General features: G+C 40.5%; 1 protein-coding gene across 4 annotated transcripts in view; it reads left to right on the top strand.

Moving 5' to 3' along the window:
• The window catches only part of pard3aa (par-3 family cell polarity regulator alpha, a), a 434,509-nt gene extending 417,134 nt beyond the window's left edge, over positions 1 to 17,375 (top strand). For all 4 annotated transcript variants that reach the window (XM_053635967.1, XM_053635945.1, XM_053635955.1 and 1 more), the window contains 2 exons: positions 5,085 to 5,212; positions 12,432 to 17,375. In XM_053635967.1, the coding sequence (XP_053491942.1) occupies positions 5,085 to 5,212; positions 12,432 to 12,810 (507 nt within the window). In that variant the 3' untranslated portion in view covers positions 12,811 to 17,375. The remainder of the gene's footprint in view (positions 1 to 5,084; positions 5,213 to 12,431) is intronic.
• The last annotated feature ends 755 nt before the right edge of the window (positions 17,376 to 18,130 follow it).

Genomic DNA, 18,130 nt, shown 5'->3' with positions numbered 1-18,130 from the left:
AAGCTGACATGCAGATGTGTAATAACTAGCGTTGTATAGAAAGATACAAGGGTTTGGGGGGGGGGGCGGTTAGGGGGATATGGAGGGTTTAGCGTTCATACCTCATTCGTACCAAATTCCAAACATCTCCAACTTTTGTTCAAATGTATATCAATTTCTCAGTCGAGCTGGTTGGGTTTATTCCTGATTTTAAAATAAACCACTATTTCCTGTATTTTTCTTAGCCTCATACAACTTTAGTAGAACTTGGTTGTTGTTTCATCGTTTGTGTCATTTGTATGCACTATGTTATCTGCCTAGCTGTATATTAGCTCTGGATTCAGTTGCGAGGATACAGTATAAAGTTCTGTCTTCATAGTTGCAGCGTGGGTTACTTTGAATGGTGGCCTGCATTCATTACTCACACAGATTCAGCTCTTAATTCTTAAACCCAATCCGCTGCTTATTGTTCTTCATTAAAGAGTTTAAGCGATACGAGTGATGCAGTAAAGGCTTTGCTTTTCAGTGTGCTGTGGTTTCTGCATGTCACTAATGCAAAACGATTCAGTTTGTTTGTTGTACGTCACTTTATTTTCCCACCAGTGCTCTGGTATGAAATCTTTATCGATACACTGGACAGAATAATAAATCCAGAATTAGATGTTAAAGCCTCACCAATTAAAGCTAGCTATTGTCCTCTCCATGCAACATACACAAATTAGCTCATGCCCCATTCTGTACATTCATCACCCACAAGCAGTAGATGCAGCGAGTGAGTTCTGTGTGCATCTCAAACCATTTATCCATCACTGCGTTTGAACAGAGAATATTTGACCCCTGCGCTGAAACACTTAGCCACTCACAGAACGTTAATCAAGCAGTCTCAGGAGCCTCTATGACCTCCAAGGACAACGTGCTTTTAATTCCAGAAGTGCAATACTGTGTTTTTCCGTGCATTCAAGGGCTTGCGTGAAGTGTGAGGGCTTTTAGTATTCTGAGACAGCTGGAGAGAGGACATGTGAATCTGCTGTGTGTAGTGCAGAGGCAGACTGACAGCTGAATGCTGTCCTACACCTACATCGAGCTGAGGCCCTGCATACAGAGCTGCATGGACATTACAGCAAATGGAGTCAAGCTACACTTAATAAATTGGTGAAATGGGGCCTGCGGGAAGGCTTACGGGTGGAGTTATCACCAAGCAGGGTCTTCCACGGCTCCTCTCTCAGGTTTTCTCTCTCACACTTCACTTCTCTTTCTCCCTCATCTCTTTCATTCTCTCTCCCTGTCATGTTCCCTCTCTAGCTCATTCCCCTGACCTTTTCTTACTCTTACTCGTTTTTATTTCTTTCACAGTTTTTCATTCCAGTACATGTTATAGACAGCACCATGTTAAACTCTCTGCTCTTTTTATTCTGAATTCACAGCCAGTCACATTAGTGGACAAATCCATTATGTATATTTATGTGTAAGGGAGAACTTTCTAGACTATGCTGTAGATCACCATTATCTGATCTTAGCTAGAGCACTATGGGCCAGATTCAAAGTTGGTGTATTAGGTCAATGATTTAGTTCAGACTTTTTTTTTTTTTTTTTTAATATTTATATAAGGAAACACAACTTAATGTAGCCACGGTGTCTAAACGTGTGTGATTTTAACATTGTCAGTGGTTGTGGCTGATTGGTGTATGTACTCCAACTGATCACTCCATGCTAGTGTGCTACAGTAGCTGAAATCTGAAAACATGCTTATTCCAATTACAACAAATATTATCTTCCTTTTTTTTTTTTTTTTTTTTTTTTACAGTGCAATCAAAATGATTCAACCCCCATTGCAAATCAGGTTTATTGTCAAAATTTACAGACTTTCAGCTGTTTGCAATGAACAAATCAAACAAAAGTAACTGAAATAGTTCAACACAACGAATGCTTCAAGTGGTTTCCCCAAATTCAACTGAAAATGCAACTTATAATGATTTCTCCAGTCTCAAAATTATTCAACCCCTTCATGACAAGCATCTTTAGTACTTAGTAGAGCACCCTTTTGCTGTTATGGCCTGCTGCAAATGAGATGCAAGGCTTCTGGCAGCGTTCCTGAGGAACCTCACCAATTCCTCATGGGCAATGGCCTCCAGTTCAGTAATATTCTTGTGTATGCGTGCTGCAACCGCCTTCTTCAAATCCCACCAGATATTTTCTATGGGGTTCAAGTCAGGTGACAGTGATGGCCCTTCTGCATTAAGTATGTGCCATACTGTGCTCACTGAAACCTCAGTGCCTTTTGCCACCAAGTCTTGCTGCAGGTCTTTTGCAGGGTCTCGAGGGTTTTTCACAACCTGCCTTCTCAGAAATCTGCGAAGCAGCCATTGATGGCTTCCTTTTTCTGCCCGGTCCAGGTATTTCATAAATTTTCTACCCCTAGCCAGTTCAGGTATTTCATGTGTTCCAGCTCAAGCACACCTGGTGCAACTAATGAAGCCCTTGATTAGTTGCATCAGGTGTGATTGAGACAACATCTATTTTGCATATTTGTGCCGCTGAGAGATTCTATTCAGGGGGTTGAATAATCTTGAGAAATCATTATAAGTTGCATTTTCAGTTGAATTTGGGGAAACCACTTGAAGTATTCGTTGTGTTGAACTATTTCAATTGCTTGTGTTTGATCTGTTCATTGCAACCAGCTGAAAGTCTGTACATTTTGACAATAAACCTGACTTGTAATGGGGGTTGATTAATTTTGATTGCAACTGTATGTTTCTCTTAGCCTTTTTTCTTTTGCCTTTCCTCAGACAGAAACATTAGCGCACAAATGCTCACAATGTGTTTGTGTATACAAAAGAAATCTTTAGAAGTCATTGTGTAAACAGAGAAAAGACGGTATTAGGATGTGTACTGCATGTGTGCAGGTCGTGATCCTCATCCACCCAGGCTGCTGACCTCGCTTTGATATTAAAGTCTTTGCGTAGCCCCACATGGTAATCATAACTATTATCCCGTGCTTGGCTACCACTCAAGTCTTTTACTCTGTCTCTCCGTGCGTTCCTGTTTTGAATTGCTGCAAACAATTTTTCACAATTACAGCTTTGTCTGACAGAGAGCGCTTGTGTTTGAACAGATGGGACTAGTTGTATTGTGATGTTTTCTTTATCTTTAAAGATAGAAAAGAATTTAAATAGAAAGAAACTGGTGGGAGGAAGCACGACGTTCTTTTCTTTTGGCTGGAAAATAAGAAACGGCATGTGCCATTTTTAATGTGCTTTGGGAAAATGCTGTGTTTTTATAAAGCATTGTATTTCACATGGAGAACGAATAATCAGATTTTGTCCCAGCTAATACAGTTATGTACTCCAACTGATCACTCCCTGAAGGCATGTATCAGAAAACATCCACATGGCGTAGTCTCTAGTGACTGATGGAATACACACGCAGAGTCATACACAGAAATTAAGGATAATTCACACGCTCACACTTTCTCCTAGTTTCCGTCTTCAGGCCGTGACTTTGAGAGATATTTCTTCAGATCTCATTTAAAAATCTCATTTTTGTGGCTGGAATCGTTCTTCCTGGTCTTTAGTTAGTCTGATAGCATTTGCTTTGTCTTCCAGACATGTTCTTTCTAGAGGAGGTTCTGTAGTCCTGCGTTCGTTACACACACGTATAATTGCCTCATTTCCCTGTGTTTTTATGGAACCGGCTCCACTGAGGATTTTAATTCTCCTGTTTTTACAGCTGTGCACTAAAGACAAAGACCTTTTTCAGAGAACGTTCTAGACTTTTTCCTTGGTCTGACATCTTTTATCCCCCCCCCCCTTCTTTTCTAAACGTTAATGCAGTTTTAGCATCAGATCTGCAGGCCAGCCAACACTAGCCCAGGCACAAACAGATAATTATGCTGACATGCGATAACAATGTTACTCATTAGAGCAGTCTTCTTGCACGGCATGCTAATCCTAACCACTCAGGAACAGACATTTACACGACTAAGAGTCAAACACATGGGGTTAAGGTCAGGGGTTAGGAAAATACACTGTAGTTAGGAAAAGACTAATGGTGTGTGAGTGCTTCTGTTACCATGGAATTTCTTCACTAACTTTATTATAGCACGTTACCTTATGCTAATACCGCAGACTAGCTTTCTTTGCTATTGATCTGAGAGGACAGGCTAACAAGCTACAGTACAGTAGCTGATGTAAGGCCATGCTAGCACACTACTAGCCTCAGACTTCCTTCCCATTTCATGCTGAGAATCTGATATTTATTGAACTGGCTACACACTTCAGAAGTTGTACTTGTACGCTGGTTTCTGACAGGAAAATAAACTCGTTCGTTGTGTTTGTTAAAATAAGTTTGTTGTGTCTTTATATATTATTCTAGAATCTTGGTTGAAAGTTGTGAGTAAACCACATTTTCTTGCATGTTTGGCAACCCTCCACTCTTATTTGATCGGAGCTCGGTAATGACTTTTTTTCTGTGAAATTATCTGATTCCTGGGATCATTTATTGACCGAGACAATCAAACCCTCTAGCAACAACTAAAATCTGGCTTGCCAGAATAGCACATTACAGTGGCTGATGTTAGTGATTGTATATTAAGCTCCTACAGTGCTAATATTCAAAAAGCCTTTCTAAAGCAACTAATGAGAGACCGTAATGAAGGTTTCACTCTCACATGTGATCTTGTTGAGAAGATCAGTCAGAGCTTTAACCTGGTCAGGAAAACAGTAGATATGGAGCCTTTCTAAGGTGGGAATACACCCTGGATGCGACACTAGTCCTTCAGAGGGCACCATGTACACTCGTTCATACCTAGAGGCAATTAAGTCCCGCTTGTCCACATACTGCTATGGGGTTGGTGTTTTTTTTTTGGAGGTGAGAGGAAATTGGAAAACGCAGAGGAGACCTATCCATATACATATGAAGCTCAAGACAGATAGTAATGTGAGCTCACGATTGACCCAAGGACTGTGGAGCTACTCACTGTGCAACCATGTGTGTGTAGTGATAGGTCTAAATTCACATGGTGATGTGCTAGCGTATGTTGCTTGTGTAATATTACTTTAGCTTCAGTCCATAATGGAGACTATTTTGTGTGTGTGTGTGTTCTGCAGGCGAATGCTGGGGGTTACAGTCAGACAGGACGGCATTCGGTTTCTGTAGATGTTCAGATGCAGAAACAGAAAAAAGATGACCGAGATGCCTTTACACAATCACAGAGACAGTACAACTCCTTACCACGGTAAGAAAACACACAATCTCACACTCTCCATCTCTGCAAGATCTATTTATTACGATGTCACAGTCTCACTCCCCTAGAGCCCACACATACACACACACCCCTACCCATTACCTCAGTACCACTCTTCATCCAGACATCCTCCCTCAGTCACATTCTTGTCCTGTAACTTAACACTCTTCATCAGAACAGTGTGTGTGTGTGCGCGCACTCTCTGGCCTCTGCAAAACTGATAAAAGAGCACCTAGTCTTAGGGAACCTGCTTTCAGGGGAAGTTTATCTTGGCAGCTGCACTGCTCTGGGCCTTTTGTAGGTTGTCAGGAAGGTTTTACCCTCTTCCTCCATCTGTTTCTTCTCTTCATCCCTCTATTAGTCTGTTTTTCCTCCTCCTTCTTTAGCATATTTGTCCTAAATGTCAGTAAGGCTCTATTTGAGTCTCTTGAGTTTCATATCCAAACCCAGCCAGAGTTTAAACATGTGTCCTGAAGTTACTAATGGTGAATATGTACTCAGGCTGCCATTTTGAATGAATGGGTTGGGTGTTTTATTTAATTAAAAAAACAACAACATTAAAAAAAAAAAATTTTAAAAATGACAACAGAAAACACAAACTTTTCTTTGAAAATATTTGTTTCCACCTGAAAGTGTGTGTATGACGCAGAGCTCATTGTGAAATACAACGTCAGGTTGGAGACATTTCATTTGTTTTTCCAAGTATCATATTATGCGCTTTAGGTAATTGCTGCAGAAATTATTGGAGAATGTGTGTGTGCGCGCGCGCACATACGCGTGTATGCACATGTCTGTATATTGGGCGGGGTAGTCCTGCCATGTGTGTATGCTAATGTCTGTGTGTGGTCTTCCTTTATTTCATGGTACAGTGCAGGATATGCTGACGTTTCTCTTTTTTTTATTATTATTGCAGTTTAGTCACTATTAGTGTCACACATGGAACAAAAAAGGTACAGAATGTCAAATAATTCAGAAAAAATATCCAAAGGAGTTCTTCCATGAACCTAAATTTACCCATTTAAGAACTTGGGCCCTTTCTGCATATATACGGGTATTTGTCAACCCCGAAGTAAAAAAAAAAAAAACCCAAAAAACTCTGTTCCACACAACCAGTGTTTATTAAAATATCTCCATCCACATAGAAATGTTTTTAAACCACATTCTGGCACCTCCACACGAGGGTGTAATAATAAAGAGAAATGAACGTTATCAGATAAGAAATTGCAGACCACAAAGTAACAACCCGATCAGCAGCCGTTATAAACGGAGCCCTGTGACATTCACACGTAAACAGTGAAAACATTCACCAATGTAATTAAGCACTTACATGACTGCACTGTATATTTGTCTTAAAATGACTGACAATCTTTTCGTATTTGTAGTTATAGGCGTAATATTTTCACCCTTTAAGTGCACCTGCTTGTACTAAAACACTATTCTGCATCCTATTAAGTTCTGAAAGCAGCCAGTTAATGCCCTGTCCACACGTATAGGGGTATTTTTGAAATGTTATTGGGTTTTTTTCCTCTGCGTTTTGGCGTCCTGTTCACACGTACAGCATTTTTGGTCAGTGAAAAGGAAGCTTTTTGAAAACTCCCTCCAAGACAGATGTTTTAAAACTCCATTTTGACGGTTTACACGTGAAAGTCACAGAATCGTTACAGGACTCCGTTTATAACGGCTGCTGATCGTGTTGTTACATGGTTGTCCGTCATTTCTTATCTGATAACGTTCATTTCTCTTTGTTTTATTATTACACCCTCATGTGGAGGTGCCAGAATGTGGTTTAAAAACATTTCTGTGTGGATGGGGTTATTTTCAAAAGCACTGGTTGTGAGGAACAGAACTTAAAGGTCGACAAAAATATCTGTACACATGTGAACAGGGCCCCAAGTTCTTAAATGGGAAGCTTTAGGTTATTGGTAGAACTCTTTTGAATAGTTTTTCTGAATTATTTGACATTCTGTACCTTTTTTTTGTTGTTCCATGCGTGACACTAGTAGTGACTAAACTGTAATAAAACATGACAAACGTCAGCATAGCCTGCACTGTACCATGAAAAGGCATGAAATGAGGGCACAGACAGACATTAGCATACTCATTAGCATATATAGACATGTTCATGTAGTGGTAATCCAGTGGTTAAGGTGTTGGATTACTGGTTGGAAGGTCATGAGTTCAAATCCCAGCACCACCAAGCTGCCACTTCTGGGCTCTTGAGCAAGACCCTTAACCCTCAACTGTTCAGTTGTATAAATGTAAGTCACTTTGTATAAGGGTGTCTGGTTTCCAATGAGATCAAACAGAGGGTGACAGATCATTTTTCTCAATTAGAGTTTAAAAATAATAATAAATTGTTATATTATATATATATATATAATATATATATATATAAAATGATGGGCAGTGTATGTACAGTTACTCATCTTGGGAAAAACAAAGCCACTGAGTTAATTGTTGCTCTGTGTGTGTAGGTTTTCTCCATAAACAAATCCATTTCTCCTGGCCCTGTGCTCCATCTCTGTGAGTCAATAGAGATGTTGACACTCAGTCCTCAACAGGACATAATGACGCTTAATCAATGTAAACAATTCTCATCCACTTTTTCTCCGAGACTCAATCTAGTGCACTCGGCTCGCTCAAGTGCCAGATCCAACCACGACAGATCACTTTCCCAAGGGAAGCACGACTAAAACCCTGGCTGGCTCATATGCATTCCTCTTATAATCTAGCATTCACTAAGCAAGTTCAGGCCGGTGAGCAGTGACCTTTGACCTGTGGAGAACGCTTCTCTGATTAGATGTCTTGATGCACCGAGCCAGTCTGCCATCTCTGTCGCTCTGTACAGAGCTCAGGCCTGGAGTCAGATTTGCAGATTTCCAAGCTGCAGTAATGAAGAGGTTTTTTTTTTTTTAGTTCGGAGAAGGATTAGCGACGAGAAGAGTGAGACGGAATACTGGACAATACGACCGTAGGCTGATTAGGAGTAATGAAAGTCATGTGAAACAGAGAACGCTACTTTCATGCAACAGCTGCATGTTGTAACAGGCGAATCCCCCCCACATACATATACAAAGTCTTGTTAGCAAATAGAAAACATTGCTCAAGGTTTTATTTGGTTTATAAATAATTTATTATGCTGTAATTAATACTCGTTGCACAGCATATTTCCTGGCGGACGTCTTGCCCCCTGATCTAGACCATATGTCCCCCCCCCAATGCCACTTTTTTTTCTCCAGGGTTGGCACTCTGTCTTCCTTAGTTGAACTTTGCTTTGCCATGACATCATTGTCATATTGTGCTGGAAAATAACATGAAGCAAGGATTGTATTGTGAAATGATGGTCAAGTTGCATGTCGTAAGATGGGATTTCACAACATGAAACTTTGTATTCTATCACTCGGGTGGCCTAATTGTCTCAGGGCACTTTCCCACATCATCCAGACACTCACATCTGTAACCAGGACAGTTGCTGGACTCATTTTATTTTGATACAGACCAATTCACCTCAGACTGTCCATCACACCCAGAGGTGGTTCTTCCCCACAAAGTTTGAAGCACACAATTGTATAGAATGGCTTTGTATGCTATAGCATTACAATTTCCCTTCATTAGAACTCAGAGGCCCAAACCTGTTCCAGCATGACGATGCCCCTGTGCACAAAAGAGCTCCATGAAGACATGGTTTGCCAAGGTTAGAGTGGAAGAACTCGAGTGTCCTGCACAGAGCCATGACCTCAACCCCTCTGAACACCTTTGGGATGAACTGGAGCACCGACTGCACCCCAGATCTCCTCACACAGCATCAATACCTGACCTCACAATGATCCCCACAGCTACACTCCAAAATCTAGTGGAAAGCCTTCCTAGAAGAGTGGAGGTCATTATAACAGTAAAGAGGGGAATAAATCTGAAATGAGATGTTCAATAAACACATGGGGAGCACACATCATATATTTGTCTTACTTATACTTAAGTATACTATAAGAATACTTATTTGGCACTCATTTAGAGGACATTTATTTTCTGAGAATGGATAATGAAGACATTCTTAAGTACAAAGATTTAGATATTTGGAAATCTTTGTTGAAGAACTGAACCAGGTTTGCTGACTGAGAACTGGTTCTTTTGCAGTGGAAGCATGTAGAACAGTTCCTAATGACGCGCTTGCTCCAGAACCTAGTTTGTGAAATTAGTTAATCTCATCAAATTATTTCTGAAGATGTAATTCAACACTGGTCCTGGGAGGACATCACTTTCCCATAGTGTAAATAACTGTTTCCATCCACACATTTTTATGCAAATTTTGGGATTTCGCATAAAAAATGCTGGATGGAAACACAATCTCCAAAATGCGCAACTGAGTTGGATAATTTTTTATTCGATAAGCAGACATGAGCGTAAACTACGATGGAAACACATTTACCGAATAAATTCCTCGATGCACATCAAAAAAAAAAAAAGTCGTGACTTTTTGCCTCAACAAATCATGTGATCATGGCTCAGAAAAATAACAGTGGTGGAGACCAAGATGCGCCAGTATCCCTGAAGTGATGATTTTGTTCTATTGAACACATGGGATGGAAACGTTGCTTTATTCATAATGTTTTGGAAACGTAGCTATTGACACCCAAGATTACAACTCATTTAAAGTGAAGCTCAGAGATGGGGTCAAGCTTGTGCACTTGACCAAACTATACTGTGCTTCAAGTTAAAAAGTGCAAACAAACAAAAAAAAACACCAAACATTTTACCCTAGTGTCAGGAAATTTGAATTCTGTGCAGTCCAAGTGCAAATAATTCGCTCTCTAAGTGGGAAGGATGCCATCCTCTATCCCCTGTTGATCAGGACGATGGTGAACAATCACAGCCATCTGGTAGCTCATGTATACAAAACAAGCTGGTTAGCGTTCGTCTGAGTACATTTAGCTGTCGCATGAACAGAGGTTTGAAAAGATTCAGCGTCTGGCTTCACTTGTCTCAGAGGAAGCACGTATTCACCTTCAGCGGTAGCTGTTGTGCGACAGAAGAAAACCTAGCTGGCGCGTGGGAATGGGATATGACCATTATCAACAGGGTTAAGCTAGAAAGGCTATGAAGCAGTGTGTGCTTGAACAACAGCCACTGAAAGCACTTACAAATTGGGGTGTAACGGTATATCGTAGTACGATATATCGCGATGCAAAAATGTTATGTATTGTAGTTATGCCGATTTATTATTATTTTTTAAAAACTATATGCATTCCATTTTATCCTATATCTTGTTTCCAGTCACATGATCCTGATGACACGCAAAATTCAGATGGAGGGCAGGAAGTGAAAAGCAGAATGGACGAGGTGGAGGAAAGTCCGTACTGTACTGGTTTAGACACTATTACAAGAGAACTGTATAAACAGAAAATCACAACATATGTTGGACGTGATCCATATGTTATGAAGAGGAGCAATTTTTCTACTGAATTGAAATACTTGCCTGCCATCGAGGCGGTAGATCTATAAGCAACTACCTTGTCCTCCAGACATCCTTCTACTCCAGAAAACAAATGAAAGCATACAAAAGTATGGAGGCGTACTACTTTTTTAGTGGTTGGGTCAACGACCTCGGTACCAAGGTGCTCCACAATCATTATCGTTGGTTTCACCCGGGTGAGTGGCATCTCTTTTTGTCCTGTGGAGTAACCTAGGAACAAACCTCCAACGCTGCTACGCCTCTCGATGTTAGCGTTACGGTTGTTTACTTTGTTATTAGGTTAACCACTCTCAAAAGGTCCGCCGAAACTATCCGCCACTAAAGGCACGGATCATCGCGAAACTTTAACTTTTTACTTAAACTTTACAAAGTACGGAAACGGCTAACGTAACATAACCATAGCATATGTATTATGTATTAACTTACCTATGACAAAGTGGTCACTGCACACACAGGCATTATCCGACCACAGTCAATTTCTTGCATTTCCCCCCCCCTTATGATCAACAACCTTTGGTACACGATAAAAGCTCCTTGTGGTTTCTCGGTTTGATCGATTTCAGCAACCATAAATGACGCAAAACCTTGGCATTTTGAGTTTGTGATAGTGCTTCCTATGTAGCAAATCACTTCCTGCCCACACTCCTTAAGTCTAATTTCATGTTAAAATTCAGTTTTATTGTTCAGTGACACACCTAGTCAGTTGTTAATTTACATACAGAAGGTACAACAAAGAAAGTTACTGAAAATTGTTAATGTTTCGGAAATAAATCTGTTATATGAATTTCAGTTTCATGGTTTAATTTTGTTCAAAATATCGTGACGCGCATCGTATCGCGAACCCAGTATCGTGATGCGTATCGAATCGTGATCCGAGTGTATCGTTACACCCATACTTTCAAATAAATCTCCTAGTGTTTTACTCAATATGAGCAAAATTGGTGCTCTGCTTTCCTTGCCCTCTCTGTTTCTCTGCACAGAGTGCAGTTCCATATAAAACAATTTCTCTTTAGTTCCATTTAAGATGTGTTGTGTGCGAGAGAGAATGGTGGATGGAAAGCCTGTAGGCTGTTTTGGCGTAATGAACATTATATTCTACAGCTGCATTTGTTAACAGGCAAAAGGAAGACATACAGACACACACACACAGATAAAGCTGTCTGTTCATGTGACTGGCTCATAAATAAAAAAACGTTGCTCAGGATTTTATCTTTTTATAAGAATAACATATAATAAGTCCATGTATGTATGTGAATGTTTTATGTCAAAAAATGCGGGGACATGGGTTGCATCATGGGTTTTTGCAACCAGGGACTTTAAAATAAATTTGACGTCTCCCTCGGTGCGTATTCCAACTATTCCAACTATTCAAATGTGAGGCCTATTTCAATGTGTATAATAATGTTTTGGCTATTTATTAAAGACAGAGCTTTTAAGTCCTGACGTTTCTCTTAACAGAACACAACAGGTCAGGTCAAAGTTGGTATTATTTATAGTCCTACTCATTTGAGTTATTAAGATTTGGAGTAAACCCATTCAATTCAAGTGTTCAGTTGGTTGGTTTAATAACAATAACAATAAGAATACATTTCAAACCCACCAACCAACCCCTTCCCCAAACTATGCTTTATAGACCCTTGGTCCCACTTTGAGAACTACTGCAATACATGGACTAATCTCTCTCTCTCTCTCTCTCTCTCTCTCTCTCTCTCATTCTCTTTTAATTTTTCTTACATGTAGGCAACCACGTAAGAACCCCAGCACCGTGTCTCAGGACTCATGGGATAAGGTCTACCCCCCTGGCGAGGTGTTCCAATTAGCTAAAGAGAACCCACGCTACTCAAGCTACCAGGGCAGCCGTGGTGCTAATGGTTACCTGAGTGGTCCAGCGTTGGGCCTGAACGCGCGTGTGCTGCTGGAGACACAGGAGCTGCTCAGGCAGGAACAGAGGCGCAAAGAGCAGGAGGCACAGGCGAAGCTCAGTCCACAAAACGACTCACTGGCCCTGTCCTCAACCTCCAAAGGGCCCTACCGGCAGGACGTGCCACCCTCGCCCTCCCAGCTCGCTCGCCTTAACCGACTTCAAAGCCCTGAAAAGGGCCGTCCGTTCTACTCCTGAAGGGAAGAGTGGGATTGGAGCAGAGGAGTGGGACACACATGAACTTTTCAGAAAACATAGGGATTTTGGTTGTTGACTTTTTTTTTTTTTTTTTAACATCATGCACATTTTTTAATACACAATTATGGTCCAGCCATCCAACATATCCACATGGTATGTGTGTGAATGTATTTGAACGCGTGTCCTAACATTGATTAGCATCCTTGCCAGTCCTGACAATCAGAAAACAGCTACCAGGTTTGTATTCCTATAGCGTTGTGACCTACATAACTCATTTCACCTGCCACCAATTGGTCACCGAGTGTTGAGGAAAGCAGCGAGTATGCATGAGCTCTGAATAGGCAGAAATATTTGAATATATATTTTTTATCTGAATACATATACATACAGGGGTGACATTCAATTAAAACCCAACATACTGTGTGTTAAGTAAGGTGTTGGGCCACCAAGAGCCACTGGAACAACCTCAACACTCCTCAACCTTGGCATCAGTTCTACATGTCTCTGGAGCTCTACTGGACCGATGAACACTGTTCTTCCAAAAGATATTTCCACACTGTCTAGCGTCACTTCAGAAATCTCCCATAGGTGTTCAGGTGGGTTGAGATCTAGTGACCGACAACTTCTGCCTCAAACAATTCAAGTGGGCCCTCGTGCCCTGTAGAAGATGTCAAGGTCACCCTGGAAGAGACCACTCAAAATGTCCCCACAACACAACAGATGTATCAGATTTTCATTCATCGCCCATCTGTATGTTTCCGAGAGGAAAAGAGATTGAGAGAAAGAGAGAGACAGTGAGAGATTGAGACCAAGCCTAGACGGTTTGTAAAACCGCAGTAATTTCACTCATCCTGTGACTCCTTCATCTTATTTCTCTGTCCATCCTTCACACTTCCTGTCCACCAGTCTGTACCTGCTCGTAAAGCTTGAGATTCTCTAATACCATGCATACTGGTTTCTTGGGAAACCAGTCTATTCTATTGTGTGGTTGGTGCTTCGTGTCTCTTGGCCAGTCAGTGGTCACACAGGTAGTCTGAGGTGTCTGTTGAACGTGTCATCACATACACACTCCCTGTACCATGCTCAGGCCAGTACGCTGATCTTTACAGCCGGATTTCCGCGTATCGTTTCCTCCACCAGCCATCTCTTAATCACTGTAATCCACGATGTGATTTATTTTATAAAAAATTCCTGAAGCCGTCTGTGCGCATTATGCTGGGTGATATGACCATACGCTGTATGAAAATAGTGGGCATGGTCAGTAGTTAATAACGGCCTGAAGTACCAGATTGATGGTTGCTTTATTTAAAATAAATAAACGGATTATTTTTGGAAAACTTCTTATAAAAGTAATAATGAACTTATAGACCCCGCTGATACCGGATATATAATGACTAATGTTGCATTCGACTTACCTCGGAGGTGGGAAGTAATAATAGCAATAAATAATATCTGGATAGGTATGCGTGTGTAAATACATCCAAGATACTATTAAGCGATTTAAATAAAATCTAATCATTTTAAGCTACATTTGACAACCAACCCCTCCTAATTACATGACGTCAGCACTCCCGTGACTGCTGACGGTGATTAAAATGTTAGATTTGATATCTTTTGCATTAAATTACTGAAAACAAATCGGGGAAGTTGGAGAAGCACAGGGGTTTATTTGAATATTATATCTGATACAGATACTGGCGAATCATGGACACTTTTGACTGCGTGAGGTTCAAATCTTATCCGATTCAGATACACGTATTGTTGTAATGCGTACCGTGGCTCGTAAAAACATCATGTATTGTGGCTGTGATATTTTTTGCCATTTCATCCACACCTATTGAACTGAACACCAGCAGCTTGAAGGCTTTCTCTCCTCCTCTCTCAATTTCTCTCTGTCCCTCAAGAGCAAAACTAAAATGTACGAAACAACGATGCACATCTTCCCGTTGTTGACTAACTGGTACGTTGCAGTGCGTGTTTGGTCCTGTGAGCTCGAATGGGTGGGAAATGAACTTTTCAGAGCAGCAGCAGGGGTATTTTTGGCTGCTTTATTTCACGTTTTGTATTGTATGCATTGAATTAAAGGAGAATTTGTTGGCGATGGTAATGTTTAAGTGCCTGTTATAGGAGGGATATTTTGTACTACAAAAGATGTCATGGAAAGCACATATTTTAGCAACTATTCTACTATTTTTGTGTGTAATATCTTTCCACCACAAAACATTTTTAGATCGTCAAAAGAAAAGAAAAAAAAACAGTAACTGTATTTTTTTTTTTTTTTTTTTTGCATTGTCTATATTCTCCCGAGGTAACATGGTGTCCATGGTGTAACATGTAAGCACAGTGCAATTCCATTTTTTGACTAGTCTTTATACATAATGTATGAAATTGTACACAGCTTTCTCTGTACATATCAAATTTAGACAAAATAAACCAGAAGGCTGTTTTTTTTCCCTCTTGTTTACATTACACAAGTGTGCATTTTTATTGATCTATTCATTTCATCCCATGAAAACGCAGTGACGGAATGACCAGTAAGAACGCTGACCGTTCAACACAACGCTGTTGAATTCTCAATTCTGATTGGCCAGATGATGTTGATTAATTTTCTCTGACAGTAGTTCTGGCTGTAGTTCAAATCCCAGGTACTGATGCACTCATTCTCATTTCTATAGTAAGAACTTACACAGGGATCTTGTTTGGCAGACACTTTGCGTAGTCTAATACTAACATTAAATGGATGTGGTGACGTTTTCTGTAAGGAGATGTTAATTTAACATTCATGGAATGAGTCTCTGATGTCAGTGGCATAGGAGAATCTTCATTACAGTGAAGTTTGCAATTTCTTTGCACTTTTCTCTCTAAAATAACAAGGTTGTGTGTATAGATCGTATACGTACGTATGCATAACGGACAGTTCTCAAAGTTGATGTGTTCTATGGGTAAGTGTAACAATCTGAGCGACTTTGACAAAAATTTCTGATGGCTAGATGACGGGGTCAGAGCACCTCCTACATGGCAGGTCTTATGAGAAAAGAAGCTGGAGAGAGACTGACTGTTCAGAGCCGCGATAACGTAAATGCTATAGCGCCGTGGTTTTCGATCGCGGGGACCCACAGCCCTGCACATTTTGTATGAATCTCATATCTGACACATACAGCTCAGTTCATGAATCTCTCTCCTGATGAGCTGATGGACTGAATCAGGTGTGTTAAATAAAAGGAGACATACAAAATAGGCAGAGTGGTGGGTCCCCAGGATTGAAAACCCCTGCTATAATGATAATGATTCTTGGTTGGCCACGTATACATTACAGCACAGTGAAATTCTTTTCTTCGCATACCTCAGCATGTTGGGGTCAGAGCGCAGGGTCAGCCATGATACAGTGCCCCTGGAGCAGAGAGGGTTAAGGGCCTTGCTCAAGGGCCCAACAGTGGCAGCTTAGCAATGCTGGGGCTTGAACCCCCAACTTTCCGATCAGTAACCCAGAGCCTTAACCGCCAAGCAACCACTGCCTCTGCCACTGCCACTGCACTGCTATAGCAGATGTTCCACAAAATTAAATGTAACTAAAAGGGATAAAAAGCATGACACGTCCTTCATTAGTAAATTGAAATGTAAGGAATTCCATTTTAAAACATTGGCCAGTTTGTTGTGGTAACAGTAACTCCGCTTCACATCACGACACTCCGTTGTTGATTAGTTCCTGTAACAGCACACTCTTCATGTTGTATTCCCTAAGTATTGCTTTCTTTTATTATTTATACAAAATGACCTTTTCAACTTTAGTTTTCCGTTATGTAAGGCATCTTTGTTGCAGCATGAAAAATTGTATGTAACGCCGTTCTTTGTTCTGTTGGTATGGCTCGCACATTTTGGAGAGGCTGAAAGCACGGAAAAAGGAAATCTGAGAAATATCCTTCCTCCACTTCCCTCTCTTTAATCTATTTCTGATCCCATAGATCACTTTAATGTTGCCTATGACATGGCTGGCCAGCACTGTAATGAGAAGTGTAATGAGTTTGATGGCAATAAAGACAATCGTGAAATTTATGAAGTTCAGGTCAGGGCAAGCGGAGAATCTGTGACGTAGCCTCTTGGCTCTCTATACAGAAAACCTGTCCAAAACTTCTCTGTGAGGAAGTGAACATCTCCATCTGTTTGACACCGCAGGAGTGTGTGAGAGTGAGAAAATGAAGGGAAATAGAAGTAGTTAAACAGAGGAAAAGAAAGCCCAGGGGAAGTTGATAACAGGGCTCCTGTGCAGATCAGATGCAGTTAGGAACACTGGAAGGTCTGAACCTTGAGACTCAAAGCAGCAGCGTTCACATTATGTGTAAAGTATGGGAGAAGAACAGGGGGGAAATGAGCTCCATTCCATGAGGTGAACGTGGCCTTGAGGATGAACCCTAGAGAGTTGACGAGAAACTCTGGGGAGAGTACAGTCCTGCATTCAGCAATTGAACTTTCTTCAGGTACGGGTTGAGTCATGAAATGATTATAGAGTGTGCTGAGTATCTGTTTTTTTCTTCTTTCTGTTATCTATTAAAAACAAATGCTTTGTTTTCTTGGTTTCTCATCTTATAGTGCTAGATTAGGATATAAAAAGATATATACTTGAGTGAAAGTAACAACTTTATTCTTTAGGATAAACCCCTTGAGCTGCATCATCTCGTTTTCAAGGGGGTGCTAATAGAGGGTATGCATTGACGTCAGTTTCCCGCCAGAACACGCCCCCCTCATCTGCACTGAGTGGCAAAACATCCAGCAACATGGCTGGTTTTAATAAGGGAAGCTGTGAAAATGCTAGTATAACTAATGATTATCAGCTTAATTAAAGGCAATTGGACTCGACAGTGACCCTTACAACTTGCCCAAGAACCTGTGGTCCATGGACACTGGCATGTGTTCTGGTTACAGTGATGTCACGTGCATACCCTCTATACACAAAAACAACAACAACAATCACCCTATTCAAAACAACAAACACACCACTACAAAATTAACACATAAAATATGAATATTTGCCTAGCAGTAATAAATATAAACATAGATATATGATCTAAAGCTAGTACAACAGGTTTCAAAACAAAGAAACAAACCTCTTCCCCAAAACTTTCTTGACTAAAGGAGTAAGAGAAAATTATGTGAAGAGTGTCTTAATTGATATGATGAAGAATATGATATCAGATACTGTCATAAATAATTAGGGTAGTTAAAACATACACATTTACAAATCAATTGCAACCAGTGAAATTTATAATATTTTTTTTTTTGTTCAACATCTGAGCTTGATATAGCCCCTCCCCTTCCACTACAT

Source organism: Ictalurus furcatus, chromosome 1 (assembly GCF_023375685.1).
Source record: "Ictalurus furcatus strain D&B chromosome 1, Billie_1.0, whole genome shotgun sequence".
Taxonomy (NCBI): Eukaryota; Metazoa; Chordata; class Actinopteri; order Siluriformes; family Ictaluridae; genus Ictalurus; species Ictalurus furcatus.
The sequence above is the reverse complement of the archived record's forward strand: the minus strand, read 5'-3'. Positions and strand labels throughout refer to the sequence as shown.